This window comes from Megalobrama amblycephala, linkage group LG6 (genome assembly GCF_018812025.1).
Source record: "Megalobrama amblycephala isolate DHTTF-2021 linkage group LG6, ASM1881202v1, whole genome shotgun sequence".
Taxonomy (NCBI): domain Eukaryota; kingdom Metazoa; phylum Chordata; class Actinopteri; order Cypriniformes; family Xenocyprididae; genus Megalobrama; species Megalobrama amblycephala.
The window spans coordinates 5,992,940-6,013,024 of NC_063049.1; the positions used below are offsets into that span (position 1 = coordinate 5,992,940).

At 38.4% G+C, this 20,085-nt stretch overlaps 1 protein-coding gene across 1 annotated transcript; it reads right to left on the reverse strand.

The window, feature by feature from the left end:
- Positions 1–662: 662 nt before the first annotated feature.
- Positions 663–14,500, reverse strand: LOC125269753 (immunoglobulin superfamily member 2). Its single transcript, XM_048192715.1, has 11 exons — positions 14,309–14,500; positions 13,353–13,721; positions 12,644–13,060; positions 11,716–12,120; positions 10,986–11,369; positions 10,464–10,838; positions 6,597–6,980; positions 4,399–4,800; positions 3,513–4,310; positions 2,962–3,345; positions 663–1,780 (listed from the first exon to the last, which is right to left on the reverse strand). The coding sequence occupies exons 1-11, from the start codon at positions 14,412–14,414 to the stop codon at positions 1,527–1,529; spliced, it is 4,278 nt and encodes a 1,425-aa protein (XP_048048672.1). The 5' UTR covers positions 14,415–14,500; the 3' UTR covers positions 663–1,526.
- Positions 14,501–20,085: the final 5,585 nt, after the last annotated feature.

The following is a 20,085-nucleotide window of genomic DNA, read 5'->3' on the forward strand; positions in this document are numbered from 1 at the left end:
GCTGTTGCTGGGGATTATGTGCGACACACACACGTTTGCTTCTGTCTCCTCAATTTTTCCTGTTTTAACAGGTATGACTTTCACAACAACAAAACAATATGCACATTAGTCATTTACTTCCTATGTGTATGTTCATGTTGCAAAGATATGCATAGTTGTTCCGATTTGTGAAGATATTGAAAATGCATGGATCGTCCGCCATTTTGTGGAGGCTGTGAAATGCATTTAATTTGATTCATACAGGCTCCAGTTACCAGCTAGGTCATTATGTTCTTTATTTGGTTATTCATATTATATTTGTGTTTGGTTAATTAGAGTTCATTTGTGTCATAGCCTAAATATCAATGCAATTCTCCAGACAATCTTTCAAACACATTCTAGTGCAAATGAATGTAATGCAGTTCTATTTCCTGCTAAATTAATGTTAATGTGTCATGATTGCACTGATTATAAAATCAGTAAATAGAAGGTAAAATTGTATGGTTTACATATATTTCTCAGGTTCTTAGGCCTTGATTTTATATAAATTGTCTGAGTAGATTTAAAGAAGTGAAAAAACTCAAATGTATGTTTTTCTTTTGTGCGGAAAAAAGGAAAAAATGTAAAGGTGAAATGTGCATTGTTTTGATAATATAGAGAAAGAAAATGACATTGTGCATTAATAAGAAAAAAATATATATACTTTATTGATAAAGCTTCATTGGATTACAATGTGAAAAAGTCATTGAATAAACAAAGGCTGGGGATTATGTGCTACACGTTTGCTCCTGTCCCCTCAATTTTTCCTGTTTTAACACGGACTTTCTAATCTGCCAACACGGCCTTCTGCACGGGGCCTGTAACAATACTATGAACAAAACTAAAGAAGGTCAAATACAATATAACCTAGACTTCAAAAGATATGTGTGCAAAAGAGATTAAACATGGTTTGTGCTGACAACAATGAACTGAAAGCTGTTAAGAGAATGGATCTAAAATCTAAACTCGAGACATTTAGAAATCAAACACTCGAACTGAGACAAGCCTGTCAAGTCCATCATGGCTATATAAACAAATTATCATCAATAAATTATTTTTTATAAGAATACATTTCGATACATTCTTATTTACTTTAGCATGATTTTTATTCAGTAGTAGCTACGGGTCTGAACAACTGGTTTAATATCATGTAGGCTATGTATTGCACGTATAAAATTTTGCCTATTGAATTATTGTAATATTAAATATATAATACAAATGAGACAGTCTGGTTATTATCCTAAAGTAAATAACCTTTGTAGCTGAGTTAAAATAGATAACCCTCAGTAACAATACTTTGTATGTCACAGGCCCGTATGATTAATACTGTAACTGTCGTAGATATGGAAGCTTGTTTCTGCCATGGAATAAAAAAAATAAGGTAATTGTGACTTTTTATCTCACAATTCTGACTCTTTTTCTTGCAATTGTGAATTATAAAGCCAAAACTGCATGAGAAAAAGTCAGAATTGTGAGATAAAAAGTCACAATTACCTTTTTTATTTTTTTTATTCAGTGGCAGAAACGGAAGCTTCCATAGGAAGACAGGTTAGGAAATGATCCTCTGCAGCAGGAGTCACCTCCGGCACAGGGGTGAGAGGGTTGTTTTCAGCCCACAGACAGGCTTTCTTTTTCTTCAGATCAGAATTCCTCTTGTGCTCCCTTCTCAACAAAAATATTATGACCAATACCAGAAAACAAATCAGAGGAATAGTGATTCCCAGTGTTGCTCCTAACGGGTCTGACGATTTTTCAGGATCACCTGAGAAAACAAATCAAATGTTAGATTGTTGTTTTGGATATACATTAGATTTATGGTTTTTTTAATAGGGTTAGGGTTGTCATGATGTTTTTCTTGCAGCTCCAGAGTTCAAATTTTGGTTCAAAATATGTGTGTGCCCATAATGTGTGTACTTCCGGGGGATCTGATTTGATGAATAGGAATGCTAACGAATAGCTTTATAGAATTGAATAGAATAGAATAGAATAGAATAGAATAGAATAGAATAGAATAGTGACTAAAGTCTAGTGGAAATGATCAAAATGGCTAAAATTGCTTACAGTAGGGGTTCCCAAACTTTTTTTTTTTTCAGCCAAACCCCTTAGATGTAAAATATTTACACATAGTAAATGTACATTTATTTGTACTTTAGTTAAAATTTCAATAATCAAATGACACATTCACAGTTCTGTAATGACAGTTAATGGTCATTTGACATGCAGGTAAACTGAATATTTAAAGTCTTTTATTTTTGTTTTATTTTAATGTTATGTATGTCTGGCAGAATGACTTGGTCAAAATAATTGCATTGCAATTATTTTGTGAAATATTACAATTTGAACTGCGATATGACATTTTATCTCATATGCCATGGCGGATTCACTGTATACATGGTGGAATTTGCGAGCGGAAAGACTGAATGCTTCTCCAGAGAGAAAATGGATCTGCTCATGCATGAGGTTAAAGGGTTGTAATTCTTTTATTTTTAATAATTGTCATGTTTGTGAGCTGCAAAATAGCAACACGCCAACAATGCACCTGAACACACCTCGTTTTCAGGTCAGCACACCCATGGGCAAACAGATGGGCGCGAATGCATTTGCTATTTAAACAATCTATGGGCTATTTTGAGCTGAAACTTCACAGACACATTCTGGGGACACCTTAGACTTATATTACATCTTGTGAAATGGTGTTCTAGGGCACCTTTAAATTGCAGCCTTTGATTTCTTAATCACACTATAGCTATATCCCAATTCCAGCTGTAATATGATTAATCGTGCTGCGCCATTTATTTATTTTAATTTTACATTCAATTTAAATATTACCTTTCCATCAACCCACAAACTATCAAAAGTTCCCTTGCAAACTCCCATTTGGGAAACCCAAAGCATCTTTAAAGTACCTTTTGTATAAAAACATGTTAGTTTATATATAGTTACCTTCAGTGTGAACATGGACAGAGAGCTCTCCAGATTTATCCGAAGCAAATTTCCTCCAGTTGTCAGCAGTTGGAAGCCACTCCTCTACCTGACAGTAGTATTGCCCCACATCAGTGGGGTTGATCTGTGGCACAGTCAGTTTGTAGTGTGTGGCAAGTGGTCGTCCAAACACCACATATTTATCATTAATTGCGCTGTGTAGGGTACCGTCACGCTTGGCAGTGAATATAGCGACTGGTCCTTCCTCCTGAACCTTGAACCAGGTGACCTCAAAGGCAGAATTATCACTGGACTGTGAGTCAATGACACAGTCAACGGTGAACCCAGCCTGATGATTGGTAATGTTGAGCATTTTATTCTCCTTCTTAACACTCAGTTTACTTTCTGTTTAAATGAAACACAACATCACAGATCAAAAAAGAATCAAACTGAAAACACACCTTTAAAGAAGGTCAAGTGTTGTAAGTTATTAAGTTATTCATATTTTGTAAGTTGTTAATAAGACTGTACTAATAGAGGAAAATTGAATAAGATGTAAATGGATGTATTACCAATACTGCGAACATTGACGACAGTTAATCCTGATTTGGCTTGTGTCGTTGGTTTCCACTTGCCCTCACAATCGAGCTGGTACTGATCAACTCTGCACTGGTAGCTTCCACTATCATCTGCATCTGAGTTTAACACAACCAGATTGAAAATACTTGAAGTAGGTCTAGAGAAGCGTAACCTGTCCTTGTTCTCTGTAAGGTACTGTAGATGACCATTATAAGAGTACAACAATAAAGATGTCCCGCTAGAAGTTTTCAGGCTATTAAACACCCATCTGAGAGTGTAGTGACGTGTAGGATCCTCTTTTTCTACATTCAAGGAGCATTCAAGTTCAAACTGCTCTCCTTCTTTGATGTCAAGAGACTTGTCAGTCCTGTCCACGGAAAAGGTGTCCTGTTCTAGGCTTTCCTCAGTGTACACATGGACGGATAGCTCTCCAGACTTGTCTTCACCTATCCTTCTCCACTTGTTTGCAGCTGTCTGAATCCATTCAGCAACCTGACAATAGTAAAGGCCAGTATCAGTGGGGTTGATGTTTGGCACAGTCAGCTTGTAGTGCATGGCACTTGGGCGTCTAAACACCAGATCTTTATCCCCAATTGCACTATGTAAGGTTCCGTCACGACTGGCATTGAAGATGATAATCGGTAGTTCGTTTCTCTGACCCTTGGACCAAGTCACCTCAAACACAGACTTGTCACTGGACCGCGAGTCAATAACACAGTCAATGGTGACCCCCTCTTGCAGATTGGTGATGTTGAGGCTTTGGTCCTCCTTGTGCACGCGCAGTTTGTTCTCTGATTTAATACAAAATAATCGGCATAAATGATCTTCTAAATCAATTTTATGATTTCTTAACTCTAAATTGAAACATAGAGTACTCACCTATTAGCTGAACACTAACATTGGTGTAACCTGACTTGTCGCTTGCCTTAGGTGTCCAATGACCTTTACAGTCCAGCTGGTGCTGATGAACTTGACAGTAGTAGCGCCCCCTGTCTTCCTGGATGGCTCTATGGATAGCCAGGTGAAAAACTCCCACTTCTGGGCTGGAGAAGTGGAGTCGTCCCTCAAGCTCTGAGTTATAGCTGTTGAACATCAGACGGCCATCATAACTATAGGTCAGAAGTGTCACACTGGAGGACTGATCTCGGTTGAACATCCAGGTAAGGGAGTAGCGAAGTGTAGAATCAGACCCAATACCATCCACTGAACAACTCAACATCAGCTGCTCTCCCTCTTTAACATTCAGCTGACTGTTAGCTTTATTCATTCTGAAGTTACTGGCTGAAACATAAAAGACGTCAATAAGTGAGTTTTTGTTTTGGTCTGAATTTCTTAATTTATTCAAAAATATATCATTTACATAAATCCGTGCATGCAATGATTTTAATAAATCTATTCTATGATGTCTAAATTCCTGAATTAAGTCATTTTGATGTTTTTGGTGGCATTCAGTTAAAAATGTGATAACTGAATCCAAAACACTTTCATGGCAATTCCTAACTATTTAAAAAAAAAAAAAAAAAATCGAAAAATTGAGTCCGAAATTCGCATATGAAACTTTTGCACGTTAAAAAATAAATTCGACCACACGTTATGTCAATAACGTTTACACACTGCCTCCGAAACTTTCATCCGTCATAAAAATATTTGGGTCAGGTTTGATTTTCTGCATTTTTCGCATTTGTGGCACGCATTTTGAGCGACGTTTTGACAATTCAGAGCCACCGTACGTGAACACAAAAATCCAGAACGCCATCTGACAAGTTGATCCGCGTCGTCTACAGCACAAAACAGCAGCACTTAATGACAAACAAAGTGCGGAATAAAAAGACTTCATTTTGTATTTTTTTTTTTTTTTGCAACAGATTCATTAATACGCATCGGACTCAGTGTGCAAGGTCTCTGTGCGTGATGAATTTTTAGGATCATGAATACGAAAAAACGCATGCGAAAATTTCGGACTCAGTGTGCAAAGGCCATAAGCCATGGGTGAGCAGGAATCTTAAGGGTTGATTAAGAAAAGAACTGCTTTTCAACAAGGGGATCTGCTTGAAGTTATGAATGTACAGAAACTGATTAGACAAGAAATTAAGAGAGCAAAAAGAAGTTATAAGGAAAAAGTGGAGACTAAATTAAGAACAAATTGTATGGGCTCAGTATGAGATAGTCTTAAATTAATGACAGGCCTAAATGATGGATGTAGAAAACGAGTGAAAGTAACCGCTTATGAGTTAGATAGTGCCCTCCTGAGGATTTTAATAAGTTTTATGCTAGATTTGAAGAGCAGAATAAATCGTGGTGTGTGGTGGGCGTTCTGGTGCAATATGGCTGCCGTCGCATCATCCAGGTGGATGCTGCACATTGGTGGTGGTTGAGGAGATTCCCATGTACTATTGTCGATAATTATTTGATTGAATTGGTCGAAAGTTATAAGCACCTAGGCACTATTATCAATAATAAATTCAATTTTGCATCAAATACTGATAGACTGTGTAAGATGAGCCAACAGAGACTCTATTGTCTGTGTAAATTAGCCAAATTTAATATTGGCAGGACATTGATGACTGCTTTTTATAAGGCATATATTGAATCGATTTGAACATTTTCATTGATTTGAATTTTAAAGGTCAAACAAAAGAATGCACTATCAAAGGTCATAAATAACTGCAGTAAAGTATTTGGTGCACCTGGGTTATCAGATTTGTTTGATATTCAGGTGATGAAGAAAGCGCATCACATCATATCTGACACATCTCACCCTCTATATGATGCATTTCAGTCCCTCCCAACAGGATCTTTGTATAGGGTCCCTTTAGCTAAGACACACAAATTTAAACATTCATTGTACCATGTGCTATTAATTTGCTTAATTCAAATAGGAAGAGGCAGTTTTTTTTTCTTTATGTGCTATTAATGTTGTGTATTTGTCTTTCTTGTATGTGGTGTAAAAAATCTATCATGCTGCAGAACAAATTGCCCCTAAGGGCAATGGGGGCCAAGTAGAGTTGTCTTCCTGTGAAGAATATTGCAGTTCAGTGAAAAAGCCATTGCAATGAAGTAAATGTGTGTTTTATTACCTTTCTCTTTGACAACAAGCTCTGTGGAAACAGACTTTTTATCTAGGGAATACCAGTCACCAAGAGGATCCTGAAGCCACTCGTCCACCTCACAACGATACTGTCCACTGTCAGATGTTCTGACCTGACGGACAGTCAACTGGAATGTCTGCTTCTGTCTTACTTCCATGCGGATTCTCTGGTCCTTCTCTGGTCCAGCTGCGGGGCCAAACTTGACAACAGCATCTAGGTCCATAGTTAAGAGCATCTGGGTCCCAATCATCCATGTTATCATGAAACGAGATGTATCTGTGGTTGTCATCAGGACTGAGCATTCAATCAGAGCATCAGTGTTTGCATTGGTTTCCAGACGAGACTTGAGTTTGGACAGGCTCAACTTGCTCTCTGTTGGTAAACATTACAAAGTGAGGAGAAGAGAGAAAAACCAAGATTTTCAACAAACTGTTGAATCTACAGTTATCTGAATGCTTTCTAAAACACAATGGGGTCTGATATTTTGCACCTCTGAGAAAGAACATATACAAATGTTCTGTAATTTAATTTACATGCTTGAAACACACACACACACAATGTTGGAATATGGTCACGTGTGTTTGTTGTTTGCCTGAGCCGTGGTTAAGTTTCCAGTTCTCCTTTCTCAGTTGATATCTCTTATGTTTAGCTTGTCTTTTTCACTGTAAAAGCTTTATGTCCTGAAGTGACAACATAAAATATAGTTTAAAAAATATATTAAAGTATATATGTCTTATCCAGTCCCAGGTTCAGAAAGCTGACCTCTGGAAAATGTGTTGTACACAAGCTAACTTTTAGGTTGCACTGCTCAGGAACAGCATTAAACACAAATCTTAACTATTTCCTAATTTCATCCATTTCTGGAAGGCAAAACAAAGGAGTTTAGCGTTCACATGGAAACATACAGCATCTCCAAGACATGGTGACAACACTAAAATTCACTGAAGCTAATATTTCACATTGTGACATAGCAGTGTTTCTCTTTTTGAATAGATTCCTCTGTGGGAGACTGAGCTTTGTAAATTTGCAGATCTTTTTGAAATTTGCAAATTTTACATGCTCATACATGAGTATAAACATAGATATACATGCACAGATACATTACACAAGGAAAAACAAACATTAAAAAGAATCATGACACCTATTTAAAACTATGAAATAACACCAATGGAAGTATGGGAATTATTTATTGACCAAAAATGTTAAACAAATCAGCCCCTCTTTATATTAGGTTTAACTACTATGCACTTACAATATAAAATGTATTGTGTGCATCCAGCTTGTCCTACGCACTCCACAGTGCACTGCTTCATCGCCTTCCTGACCATTAAACCATAGTGGTTTCATTTGCCTGTTCGATGTAGACTTTACATGCATCTAACCCTAAATCTAACCTGTCCCGGAGCAGGTTAGCCGTGGAATGTAAGTTACTATGGTGAAGAACACCACTAAAAGCCAAGTCACTTTCATAGTACCTAAAACCCAGGATTGGTGCAAACTAATCTGAAACTTACCTGTCTAGCCAGCTAATCCGGCTTCATGGTACAGGCCCCAGGTTGGGATATATGTAGAGTTAGAAGAAGGGGTATGTTTAACAGTAGTTTAATGGTTATTGTACGGTCAACGGTGTGATTACTAGTGAATTTATGTGCAGATACTTTGAATATAAGTACAACATAACAACTTGTATGCACACATTTTTATGTATGTACATAGTAGTTAATAACACCTAATGTAATATGAGTAAACTCTTATATTTGAGCTTCTTAAGGCTCGTTTCCACTGGGAGGTACGGTTCAGTACACTACAGTACGATATGCAATTATTTTCGTTTCCATTGTCAGAAATTGTGAATGGTACCAAAATACCAAACTGTGTGCTACAAGGGGAATGACAACACAATACCATTGCAACACAATATGTATTTTTCGGCTGTTGAACTGCTATATGTCTTCCATTGTTGTTTACCATCACTTTAATCTTCACGCAAGAATGATGTCCATCAACTACTTTCCAGCATACACCATGCCTATCAAGTAAAGGTACTGTTTCTGATGGAAATGAAAGCCGGATCAGGGTTTACCGTCCTGTATCGTACTGTACTGAACTGAACCGAACCGTACTGAACCGTACTGCTCAGTGAAAACAAGCCATTAGTTTCCAGCTCTGTTCACTCTGGACATTCATTCATCCAACTTTATGGAATGCATCCTGGGAATCTTTTAAGCTGTGTTGAAGGAGATCACAAGTATGCTGGACACATTGACTAATTCACTATGCAGTCCAACTTATACATAAAAATAGAAAGAAATTCACATGAAGGAACAATTTATATTAGTAAGCATTTGAGAATAGGACTTAGGGTTAGTACAGGGGTAGGCAAGTTCGGTCCTTGAGAGCCGCTGTCCTGCAGAGTTTAACTCCATCCCTGAAAAAAAAAAACCCTCACCTGTCTATAGAGGGTATGCATCGACGTCACTTTCCCGCCGAAAACGCGTTCCCTCAGTTGGACTGAGTGGTAAAAGAACCTGCTGCGTGACTGGATTTAATAGGGGAAACTGCGAAAACGCGAGTAAAACTAACGAATTACACTAAAGGTTGGAATTGAATGTGTTCCTTACAACTTGTCAAATAAACCTAATCCATGGATATTGACATGCAACCAGGAGTCGTGTTTCCTGATATTTATGTGCCTGATTTGACGCCGGGGATATACATAAAGAAAATCTGCCTGTGAACGCTTTTTATAACTACAATATAGGTAGGTTTAAATCCGCGTAATCACTTATATCAATGTTATATCGTCATATTGTCCAGCCCTAAAACATATATCGTTTTATAGTAGTTTTTGTCAGTGTTGTTTATTTAAAAACACCCAATTATGCAGAATATAAGATGGTAAATATTTAATTAATGAGTTGTCAACATAATATATAACAATGCAATATATACGGTATGATTTTACCTCAAAATCCAACAATTTGACATAAAATGATAACTGCAAATCCATGTTTCTCTGCTGGAGTCGAGCTGTTTCTGTGAATTGCAGTTATTTGCTTTTTTTCTGTAGCTTTCGCAAGTTTTTAAATCTATACCTCAGGTTTTGTGTCAAAGCAATTTTTACAGTCAGTCGCAAAGCTCTTTTCCGTTTTGGACGTGTTTTGTGTGTTTTTCGCGACATTCACGCTGAAAACCAATGCATACCCACTATAGCCTTAGTAATCCCGAAGAGCTTGATTAGCTTGTTCAGGTGTGTTTGATTAAGGTTGGAGCTAAAGTCTGCAGGACAGCAGCTCTATAGGACTGAACTTGAAGATGTTTTTGATGACAGAATGCTGTCAGATTTCCTTCCATAGACGGCCTTTGTAACTACCACTTTGATGCTTCAAGAACGTGTACGCAGCACGTTTGAGCTTCCGGAAGAGGTTTGTTCTTGAGCATTACTCAGGTGAGGGTGAGCTTCTGCTTACGTTCGCTAAACAATGTTTACATGCGAGTAAAACCCTAATTTAAATCTGTACATCTAAACTGCACAATTCATATGGATTAGTTTTCTGATCTCTTTATGAACTTTTTGAAGTGTCAAAGTGGTAGTTACAAAGGCCGTCTATGGAAGGAAATGTGACAGCATTCTGTTATTAAAAAGATCTTCATTTGTGTTCTGAAGATGAACAAAAGTCATACAGGTTTGGAACGACATGAGGGTGAGTAATTCATGACAGAATTTTCATTTTGGGATGAATTAGCCCTTTAAGATCAAAAGATATGAGAGTATAAAGATTAATGTATATTCAAAAGTTTGACGTAGAATGTACCTTCTTAATGAAATTATTTTTAATAAACAGCTGTATTTACCAGGTTTTCGTACAGTCACAGCCAATGGGTTGGAGTTCTTCATGGCTTTCTGTACATCCTTTTGATAGGCATCAGCTTGGCACTGGTACTGTCCTTCTTGTTGCTTGCTGGCTCGTGGCACTATGAGCAAAAAAACTGTTGCTGATGGCTGTGTCTGAATGGATAGCTGATAGTTTCTCTGATCTGCTTCCCAGGAGATTTCTCCAGTGTGGCGTATGGATAAAATATTCCTTTGTACAGTTGAATTGATGGGCCGAAACATCCAGCGTACACCCAAAGACACTTTAGGCCCTTTGACTGTACATAGTAATTCTACTGAAGAATTTATAGGCACATTTGTTGTCCGACTTTTCAAGGTCACCGTCATTTGAGATTCTGAAAAGAAACATCTACAGTGATTATTCATACTCTGGTATCAGTATCATGCAGTAGAAATATAAGTAATGACAAAGAATTGATGTCAGCATATCTAGACAGTTTCCTTGATCCTGAGAATAATGTGTGAATATATAGCAGTCTTACCAACAGAATTAACTGAAATGGCTTTTTGCTGAGACTGGGTGTTGGCTTTTGTCATCTCGCCATTGCTCTGTACGGCCCATTCAGACACAATGCACCTGTATTCGCCACTGTCAGATGTCGCAGATGCACCAATCTCCAGGGTCAAGTTTCCAGCTGGAGAATGGAGTGTTTGAACATGTCTGCTCTGATACCTTGTCCCAATATCTTTCATCACTCCCTCATGGGTCAGACTAATGACATCACTGAAGGAATCCCCTGAGTCTTTCTTGTGTTGCCATGACACTGATAAAGGACCTTTGAATCCCGACACCGAGCAGGTGACCTGTAGTGTATCTCCCTCAGTCACCGCATCCTTCATCACCATGACCACCGTCAGATCACTCTCTGACCAGACAGGCAAATAAACAGGCAATGTCAATAACATATTGTTTTTATTTTTACCTGCATATTTTCATATTTGTTATAAATAAAATTAGGGTGAATTCAGGTTGATTGGGACAGTTTTCCCCAGTCATCTCAATGGCAAAAAGTGTCCCAGTCACCCTGAATTCACCATATATTTCTCATTATATGGTAGATGTTCTTGAGATATATATATATATATATATATCCCCTTTACAAAATGAAAATGTACAAATTTTTTATCTTGGCAATGACCAGAACACCTCAGCAACTGCATAGCAACACAATAAAGTCCACTTGACTGTAGAGGAGAAATAGCATTATTTACCTTTGGCCGTGATGCTCACAGTCTCTGGACTGGACAGTTGTTTTTGTATTTTTCTGAAGGTGCCATCATCATTCATGTGTTCCTGCCACACTTCACACTGGTATTGGCCCTGGTCTTCAGTCGTAGCCGAACGGATGGTCAGCAGGTAGTCCGTGTGACTGATTTTCACTGCTCTCATCTCCGCTGCATTCTCTCTCTCTTTGTAACTGTCAAACACAGTGAGCATCCCAGAAGATCCGATCTGAGCCACGTTCTTCTGGTTCTTCAGCCAAGTCACCGAAAATAAATGACCAGGAAGATTCTGTGCCTTCACACTGCAGTGGATATCCAGTGCATCTCCCACCAGTAGTGGCCCCTTCAAGGCCTTCATATAGACAGTGAACGAACCTACATCAGGAGCCACATCTGAAACACAAGAAATAGCATGAGATGTACAATATTCTCTTACACAATTTACTGTTTTATGACTGCAGTCGTACCAACACAGTCATTACACCAGATCTAACATAAATAGTTTATATCAGTGGTCCTGAACTGACAGTAGGTCACAGGTCTGTTCTATCTTCTGCTGTTCATGTCAAAAATTCTGCATCCAAACAAATTCTACAGTATAATGGCACAAATCCATCTGTCATTTGGTAGAAGCTAGACCTGCTGTGTGACATGCCATTATCCTCAAAAACTATGGACAAACTACTCCAGTTAACAGAAAATTATCACCAGCAGAGAGCATAAAATTATTTAAAATTCATGAGATGTTTAGAAAAATGTGTAGATAAATGTGAATAAAAATTTATTTTAATCAAAATTTTAAGGGCATTTTTTGTTACTTTTGTACTCTAAACTCTGTTGAATCTCTAGGTATAACATCTGGGTCCTGAAGCAAAACCATTTGTGAACCTCTTGTTTTACAAAATATAAATCTCACCAATTCGTTTGACCTCCACGTTACATGCTGAGCTGGTTTTGTGGGCGATCTGTGTCCAGGAACGGTCTGGGTCTTGGATCCACTCAATGGCTTTGCAGTAGAACTTCCCCTGGTCTGACTCCTGCAGTTGAGACATCTTCAGTCTGTAGGTTGTGTCCTCCACCTTATCCATGCTGATAACACCTGCATGGTAGCGATCCTCAAATCCAGCTCCTGTCTTTACAGTCAGATCTCTGTTCAGAGTGATGATTGGTCGGGGGTTCTCATCCGCTTCACTGTGGACAAACCAGGTGACCGACAGATGGGTGTGCTGATAAGTTTGGCTGGAGACCTGACACTCAAGCTGAAGAGGATCACCTTCAGACAAGCTCTGGGAGGGAGAGCCAGAGTATGATGCCACCAGGGTGTCCTTAATCACTGTGGATTTTTGCATTGAGAACATTAGTTGCAATGAGTGGTTGACCAATATGTGTTTTTTAATGCCAATACCAATATCTGGAGCGTAAATGATGGCTGATATGAAAGTGATTTAAATAAATATTTGTACAACTTCAGCTTATAGCTGATCATCTTCTGTTGGAACGAATAGAAATGTCAATGATTGCTAACAGATAGATTACTGTAGTTATTGATCTGCCAATGAAATGTCAACCTCAAAACGGACAAATCATCTGATTAATCACCAAAACAATCAAGATAAATATCTTACCGTTAAGTGTTGTTCCCGCTTCATAACTTCCTAAATATGCACCATCTGTGTTTGGGGTGTGACAGAATAATTCACCCGCATCTTCTTCCAGCAATTTTTTGATCCTCAAGAGAACGGAAGATCCTGACAACCTCTCAATCTCAACATCTTTATCCCTTACCCTACTGGAGAACATTGCGTAGGCAAAGTTTTGCTCTCTAGTACTGATCATATTTATTTCCACGTTTGATTTCTTGACCATAAATTCAAAATCCTGTGAAGACGGGCCTTTAAACCCACTAACATTACAGGATATGGAGATGGGATATCCTTGCACTCGATACAGAGGACCTTCTTGGATCTGGACCAGACGCTGACCGTAGCACAGATCTGTGTGAAGAGTGACATTAGACAGGCAAATCTTAAATATTTCACCCAAATATTAGCATTTTGCATTATGCATCATTTACTCTCCCCTGTGTTTCAAACATGTATGATTCTCTTTAAATGGGATTTTTTTTTCTTCATTCACACTGCTTTTTTTCCATACAACAAAGTGAACAGGGATGTCAAGCTCCAAAAATGGCAAAAAAAGCAACAAAAAATGATCCTAAATGTGATCAATATGACTTTTGCACTATATGTTCTATGTTCCAAGTCTACTGAATCCATATGATAGATTTGTTTGACAGCATTAATTATCTCTCTTGTCTAGTCACACAGCAAGAGTGTATGTGTAAGTGCAAAATAAGATTTAAGAGTTTCAGCAGAGTGATTTTATTTCAGTAAATAACACTTAAATAGCACAAAGCTATTGTTTAGATTCAGAAGAGTTTGAATGTATATCGTATCAACCACTTCTGTGTAAAAACATCTACACAATAAGTGCATAGTATCAAATGATTCATTTAAATGTTAATATGAAGTAGTCAAAGACACGGAGTCCAAGTGGGACAAAATTATAAATTCAGTCTTACCCCCCTGCAGGAGTCCTGTGAGACACAGCAACAGCAGCAGGTGCCACAGTCTGCACCAAAAGTCCTCCATCCTTAATCTGATCGATCCTTTCACTTTCTCTCTCATCTCCTTCTCAGGACAAGTTAATCCAGGTTTCAGCAAGAGCACTTATGTTCTCTGACGAAAGTGACTGTGACACATCAGACAAAAAGGAGGAAACAAATGTACTGAATATTGGTTTCCTGTTGTCTCGCGCCGCTCTTCACACTTGCTTCATTTCCCTTGCGTTTTCGTCATCACATCTGTGAACAGCGCATTACAACAGACCAGCAGTCTTTATGGAGCATTGATATTATACACTGACTGAAAATCCATGGTTTTGTGATATTTCATTTTTTCAAAGTGGTGCATATAGAGGAGTAAACAAGTTTGAAAGGCCAAAATTGTCTGTGAAAATGACTTACTGTAATTGCAATCTTACTATTATGAAAGTCACATTTTAAAAGAAGAGCTATGCCACCAAAGTTTAAATATGCTGAAAAAAATCCTCAATGTTAAAATGAAACAATTTTGTAACTTGCAGAGATGGCAACCAACACTGTTTATCTGCACAATGTGGTGACACACTTAAAGATGTGACAGAATTCACATTGCTTGTCATGTTTGACCTTTAAGAATGCTAGTTGCCTGCCGTGTGTTTACCCCTAATAACCATGTATATTCTGATGCCTGTATGCATATAATCATCATATGTGTATAGACCTTAAATTGAATTTGACATGCATGTAAAATGCGGTAGTGTCGGGGTTATGTTTTGTTTTCATTTTGTTTTAGTTTTTATTATTCCCTGTCACTGTTTTCCTGAGTTTCTGTTGCTAGTGTGTCTCCATGGTTTCTGATTGAGTTACGCACCTGTTTCTTGTTCCGTTAATTATCTCTGTGGGTATTTAAACCCTCAGTTCTTTCTGTTCATTGTTCATGTCGACTATAGTTTATGAGGTTTGCTACACTGCCCTCCAAAAGTTTGGAGACGCCCTAGAAAAGTAGGGTTTTGGACAATATTGGCATGAATCCTTTTTAATTTGTGATAATTTTGCACTGATAAGGGACAACACAAACTACGAAAACATATTTTATTACATAAACAGTTTATACGTAGAAAAAAACTTAAATTTTTGATTCATCTAAATATCCAGCATTAGCGGCTATCTGACCTAAACTGGGTTCTGATTGGTTCATTGTAATCTAAACTTAATTGGCAATCAATTGTTGAAGCTATTAAGGTGTGCTGACCCAAACATCTTTTACAAACCTGGGCCAATTTTAAACCAGTAACCAGCATCACAGCTGGCAAAGGGGCATGTCTGACTTTGACATGTATATATTGCCATTATTATGTAATCAAAATGAAAATTATTATTGCTGGTCTTCAATGATAATGTCAAGTTACTGTAATGTATTTGCACCAAAAAATGATAAGGATGTATGCTGATATCGTCCAAAACCACACTTTGCCAGGGGTGTTTCCAAACTTTTGGAGGGCAGTGTATTTCTCCTGTGTTTCCTTAGATATCTCCTGAATGTTAAGAATTATGAATAAAGACTCTTCATTGTGCTACTCTGTTCATTGTGTATGTTGCAGACCACTTATGACAGAACACTGAACCCAAAGAAATAGAAAAACAGAAAAAAAGAGAGGCCATTTTCATCCTGGAGACTGAGCATTGCAGAAAGCCTAACCAGGTGCGTGAGCCAGCAACAACGTCTGTCAAAGTGGATGTATTAGTGGAGTATGAAGGCATGGAGTGGAGCTCTACCCATACTCCTGCTGCTGAGTGTGAGGTGCCAGGTTATTAGACAGGTTATTAGTTTTGTTCATAGCTAAAGGCCCCACCCAGCCTCCCTCTCCGCCTCCCCTGTCAAAGCCATCCAGTTCCTCCGCTCTGCTGCACGGATCTGCCTCGGGCCTTCCGGTCTTCCACCAAGCCTGTTACTCCATCTCGGCCGGTCAACCAGTTGGCTCCACCTTGGCTGTTGTCCTTACAGCTCCACCGGGCTCCCTTGTCACTCTGCCTACACCACGGACTTCCGGGTCTTTGACAGCACCTTGTCCCTCCACCCCTTTGGCTCCATTGAGTTCCTTCATTTCAGCTCCACCTTGGTCCTCAGTCCCACCGCCTCAGTCCTCCGGCACCCTGGCTCCACCTCAGCAGCTTGACACTGTGTCTCTGCCTTAGCCTCCTGGTCCTAAGGTGTTGCCTGGTCTCTTTGTGTCCTCTGTTCTGCCATATGCCTTCGTCAGAATGGCTTGTATCTGGGTCTCTCTCAGCTTCCTCCATCACCTCTTCCCTGGCTTATCCATCCATCATTGTCACCATGGTGTTTTCCTTTGCCAGCTCCTCCCAATGCTCTTCTCCAGCTGTTGGACTGTTTTAAGGTTTGAGGATGGACCTTCCAGTGGTTTTATATTCCTCCTGAGTGTTAACTCTTTCCCTGCCATTGATGGAAATTTCCATTATTTAAAGGTCCCGTTCTTCGTGATCCCATGTTTCAAACTTTAGTTAGTGTGTAATGTTGTTGTTAGAGTATAAATAAAATCTGTACAATTTTAAAGCTCAAAGTTCAATGCCAAGCGAGATATTTTATTTAACAGAAGTCGCCTACATCGAACGGCCAGTTTGGACTACATCCCTCTACTTCCTTCTTTAATGACGTCACTAAAACAGTTTTTTGACTAACCTCCGCCCACAGGAATACACAAGAGTTGCGTTTGTAGAGTGTGTTTGTCGTCGAAACGCTGTTATTTTCATCCCGCAGTCCAATCACCGGGTCTGATTCCGGCTCAAATTGATAGGGTAAAATTAAAGACATGTTTACAATAACACTGAGCGCGTGCATCTCCACGTTATGGTAAGAGGCGTGACCTTTCCGGGCACGGTGCGCTCAGAGCTGTCGAATCACAACACAGGAACCGCTGGCACAATCAGAACTCGTTACGTATTTCTGAAGGAGGGACTTCATAGAACAAGGAAGTCATCAGCCCGTTTTTATGACAGTGGAAACAGCGGTATACAGATAAGTAAATTATGTGAAAAATACTGTTTCTTTACACGCGAAACATGAACACATGTTATATTGCACACTATAAACACAATCAAAGCTTCAAAAAACTACAAAAAACGGGACCTTTAAGAGACAATGCTTAGTTTTTTTCTGGCTTTCCATGTTTTCACTGTTATACGGTGCATGCTGTTAACTAATTTCTTATTTCTTGGGCTTCACTTTTTGACTTTCTCTGTGTCTTGGGATTTTTCCATTGTGCACATCATGTACCTACCTAGACAAAACAAGAAGTAGTAGTCCTGACACTCTCACACGTAACCAGAAGTTGAAGACACACACACATTTACACATACATTTCTTATTTGTTATTATATTTCTTGAAATGCATACATGGTAAGGTTTGATTCTTAAGTCATATGATTGGATGCTCAAGCCATCCTGGAGATTGTTGTTTGACCTGTCTATAAATATGACCCTTCTTCCTGAATAAATCTGAGAATGCTTTGTACCACACTTGATCTGTGTCTGCTTGGTCATTCTCCCGAGATCTCGCGCTGCTGCTGCCACACATCACAGGGGTTGAGGCGCCTGTTTCTTAACTGATGATTGGGATTACAAATATTGAGATTTTGATCTAACACACGGTTATATAGGGTGCACTATTACACATCTTCTGTAAAAGTACAGACTCTCCGTAAACAAGCAACAGTATTTGTAAGTAGATGAATCTGTAAAATAACATGATCATCAACAGTAAACATCATATAAATCAAAACTGCGTTTAGTCTTTTTTAGTCTTTATTTGTAAAGGGACCATGTACAATTGTTAACATAAATGTTTCCATTCCATGCATTGTACGGGGGTTTAGCCAAAGGCTAATTTTCTCTCACAGTCCCCTGGAAGGTCAACATAAATTAATAAAATAACACACACAATACCTACGTACAATAAAACACACACACACACACACACACACACACACACACACACACACACACACACACACACACACACACACACACACACACACACTATCAAGAAATCAATTAAACTGCAACCATGTCAATGTTTACAGAGTTTGTTCGATTTTTTTAAAAAGACTTTAACTTCAATTTAAAAAGACCAATAGATTTACACCCTTTTATATCCTCTGGTAAAGCATTCCAGTAAGTAGTAGCTTTCACAGCAAAAGACGTAGTTTTGTTATTTTTGGACCAAAATGTATTTTCAATGCTTCAAAAACTTCTGACTAACCCACTGATCTCACATGGACTACTTTGATGATGTTTTTATTACCTTTCTGGACATGGACAGTGCACCGTACATACATTTTCAATGGAGGGACAGAATGGTCTCGGACTAAATCTAAAATATCTTAAACTGTGTTCTGAAGATGAAAGGAGGTCTTACGGGTTTGGAACGACATGAGGGTGAGTCATTAATGACACAATTTTCATTTTTGGGTGAACTAACCCTTTAACATAATAAGTTTACAAAGTAGACAACACAAAGAGCCTGAGATTAAATACGCAATTTGTGATCTGTAAAGAGTAAAAAAAATATTTATTATACTTTTTTTCTTTTTTGCATAATTTCCTATCAATGGAAAATATTATAATTCTAGAGCAAGCTAAACATTTAAAGAAAGTCAAGAATATGTCAGAATGTGTCAAAGACCAATCTAAGAGCCGGTAGAAAAGTTCCCAGGTACAGATAGCAAAAAAAGTGGTAGTGAAACGAGTTTGAGACACATTTGGTTACTTGTGCCAAAATAGACACCAGGCACAAGGCAAAGCTGATGTTTAATTCACAAAAATAAAAGAGTTAGAGACACTGGCGTCTGCTTGTCTGTGGTTATTTTATCCAATTGTTAACTGACCAGTGTCTTACATAGCAGCAAAAACATGCTGCCTCAACCATTTGAAGCAGAGAGGCACAGGGCTGAACGGCTCTCCACAGTGAAGTGAATGTCTGAAACACTGTCAAAACCTCACCAGTAATGTTCTCTGTCATTTCAACTCCACAGGAAAAGAACTTAAACCAAATTTGTTGTTCAACCTTGTTAAATGTTAGTGTGTTTTTCAAATATTCAAACTACTCTAAATGATATGGTTACACTTTGATGTATTAGAGACACGTGGAAAAAGATCAGTCATATCTTTACTTAAAACATGCTTACTGTGTGAAATCCTCACATTTCTGCCTGCGTGTCGTGATAGAAACAGAAACCGCTGTGGGTTGAGCTACAGAGGAAGAACATACATCAGTGCTGCTGAGTCCTGAGCTTGACCACAATCTGAATGTGTATATAAATATAACATGAAAAGGAAATGCTGATAAGAAAACCTGCAGCAGAGTAACTGCATACTGTGCTCACCTCAGCCATTAAACTAACGTTATTTTCCATATTAAGTCTACTATTATTAGTGTTATAACACCTGAGATGGGTTGAAGCATTGAACCACTCTCTCCAATGTTAGGACGCCCTCTTGTGGCTCAAACACTACTAAACTGATTTAAGATTAAAAAAAAATAAAAAAAAAATATTCAGAATGAATCAAATCTGTGAATGTGAATCTGTGTGACAGTGTTTTTCTGTGTCTCTGATAGAGAAAAAGCTTCCAGCGATCTGATATTCTTTGCTGCCACTGCTTTATTCAATTCTTTCAAAACCTGTTCAGGGGGATTTAAATCTAGAGACTGAGCAGGCATTACCCGCTTGGGTAGATTTGG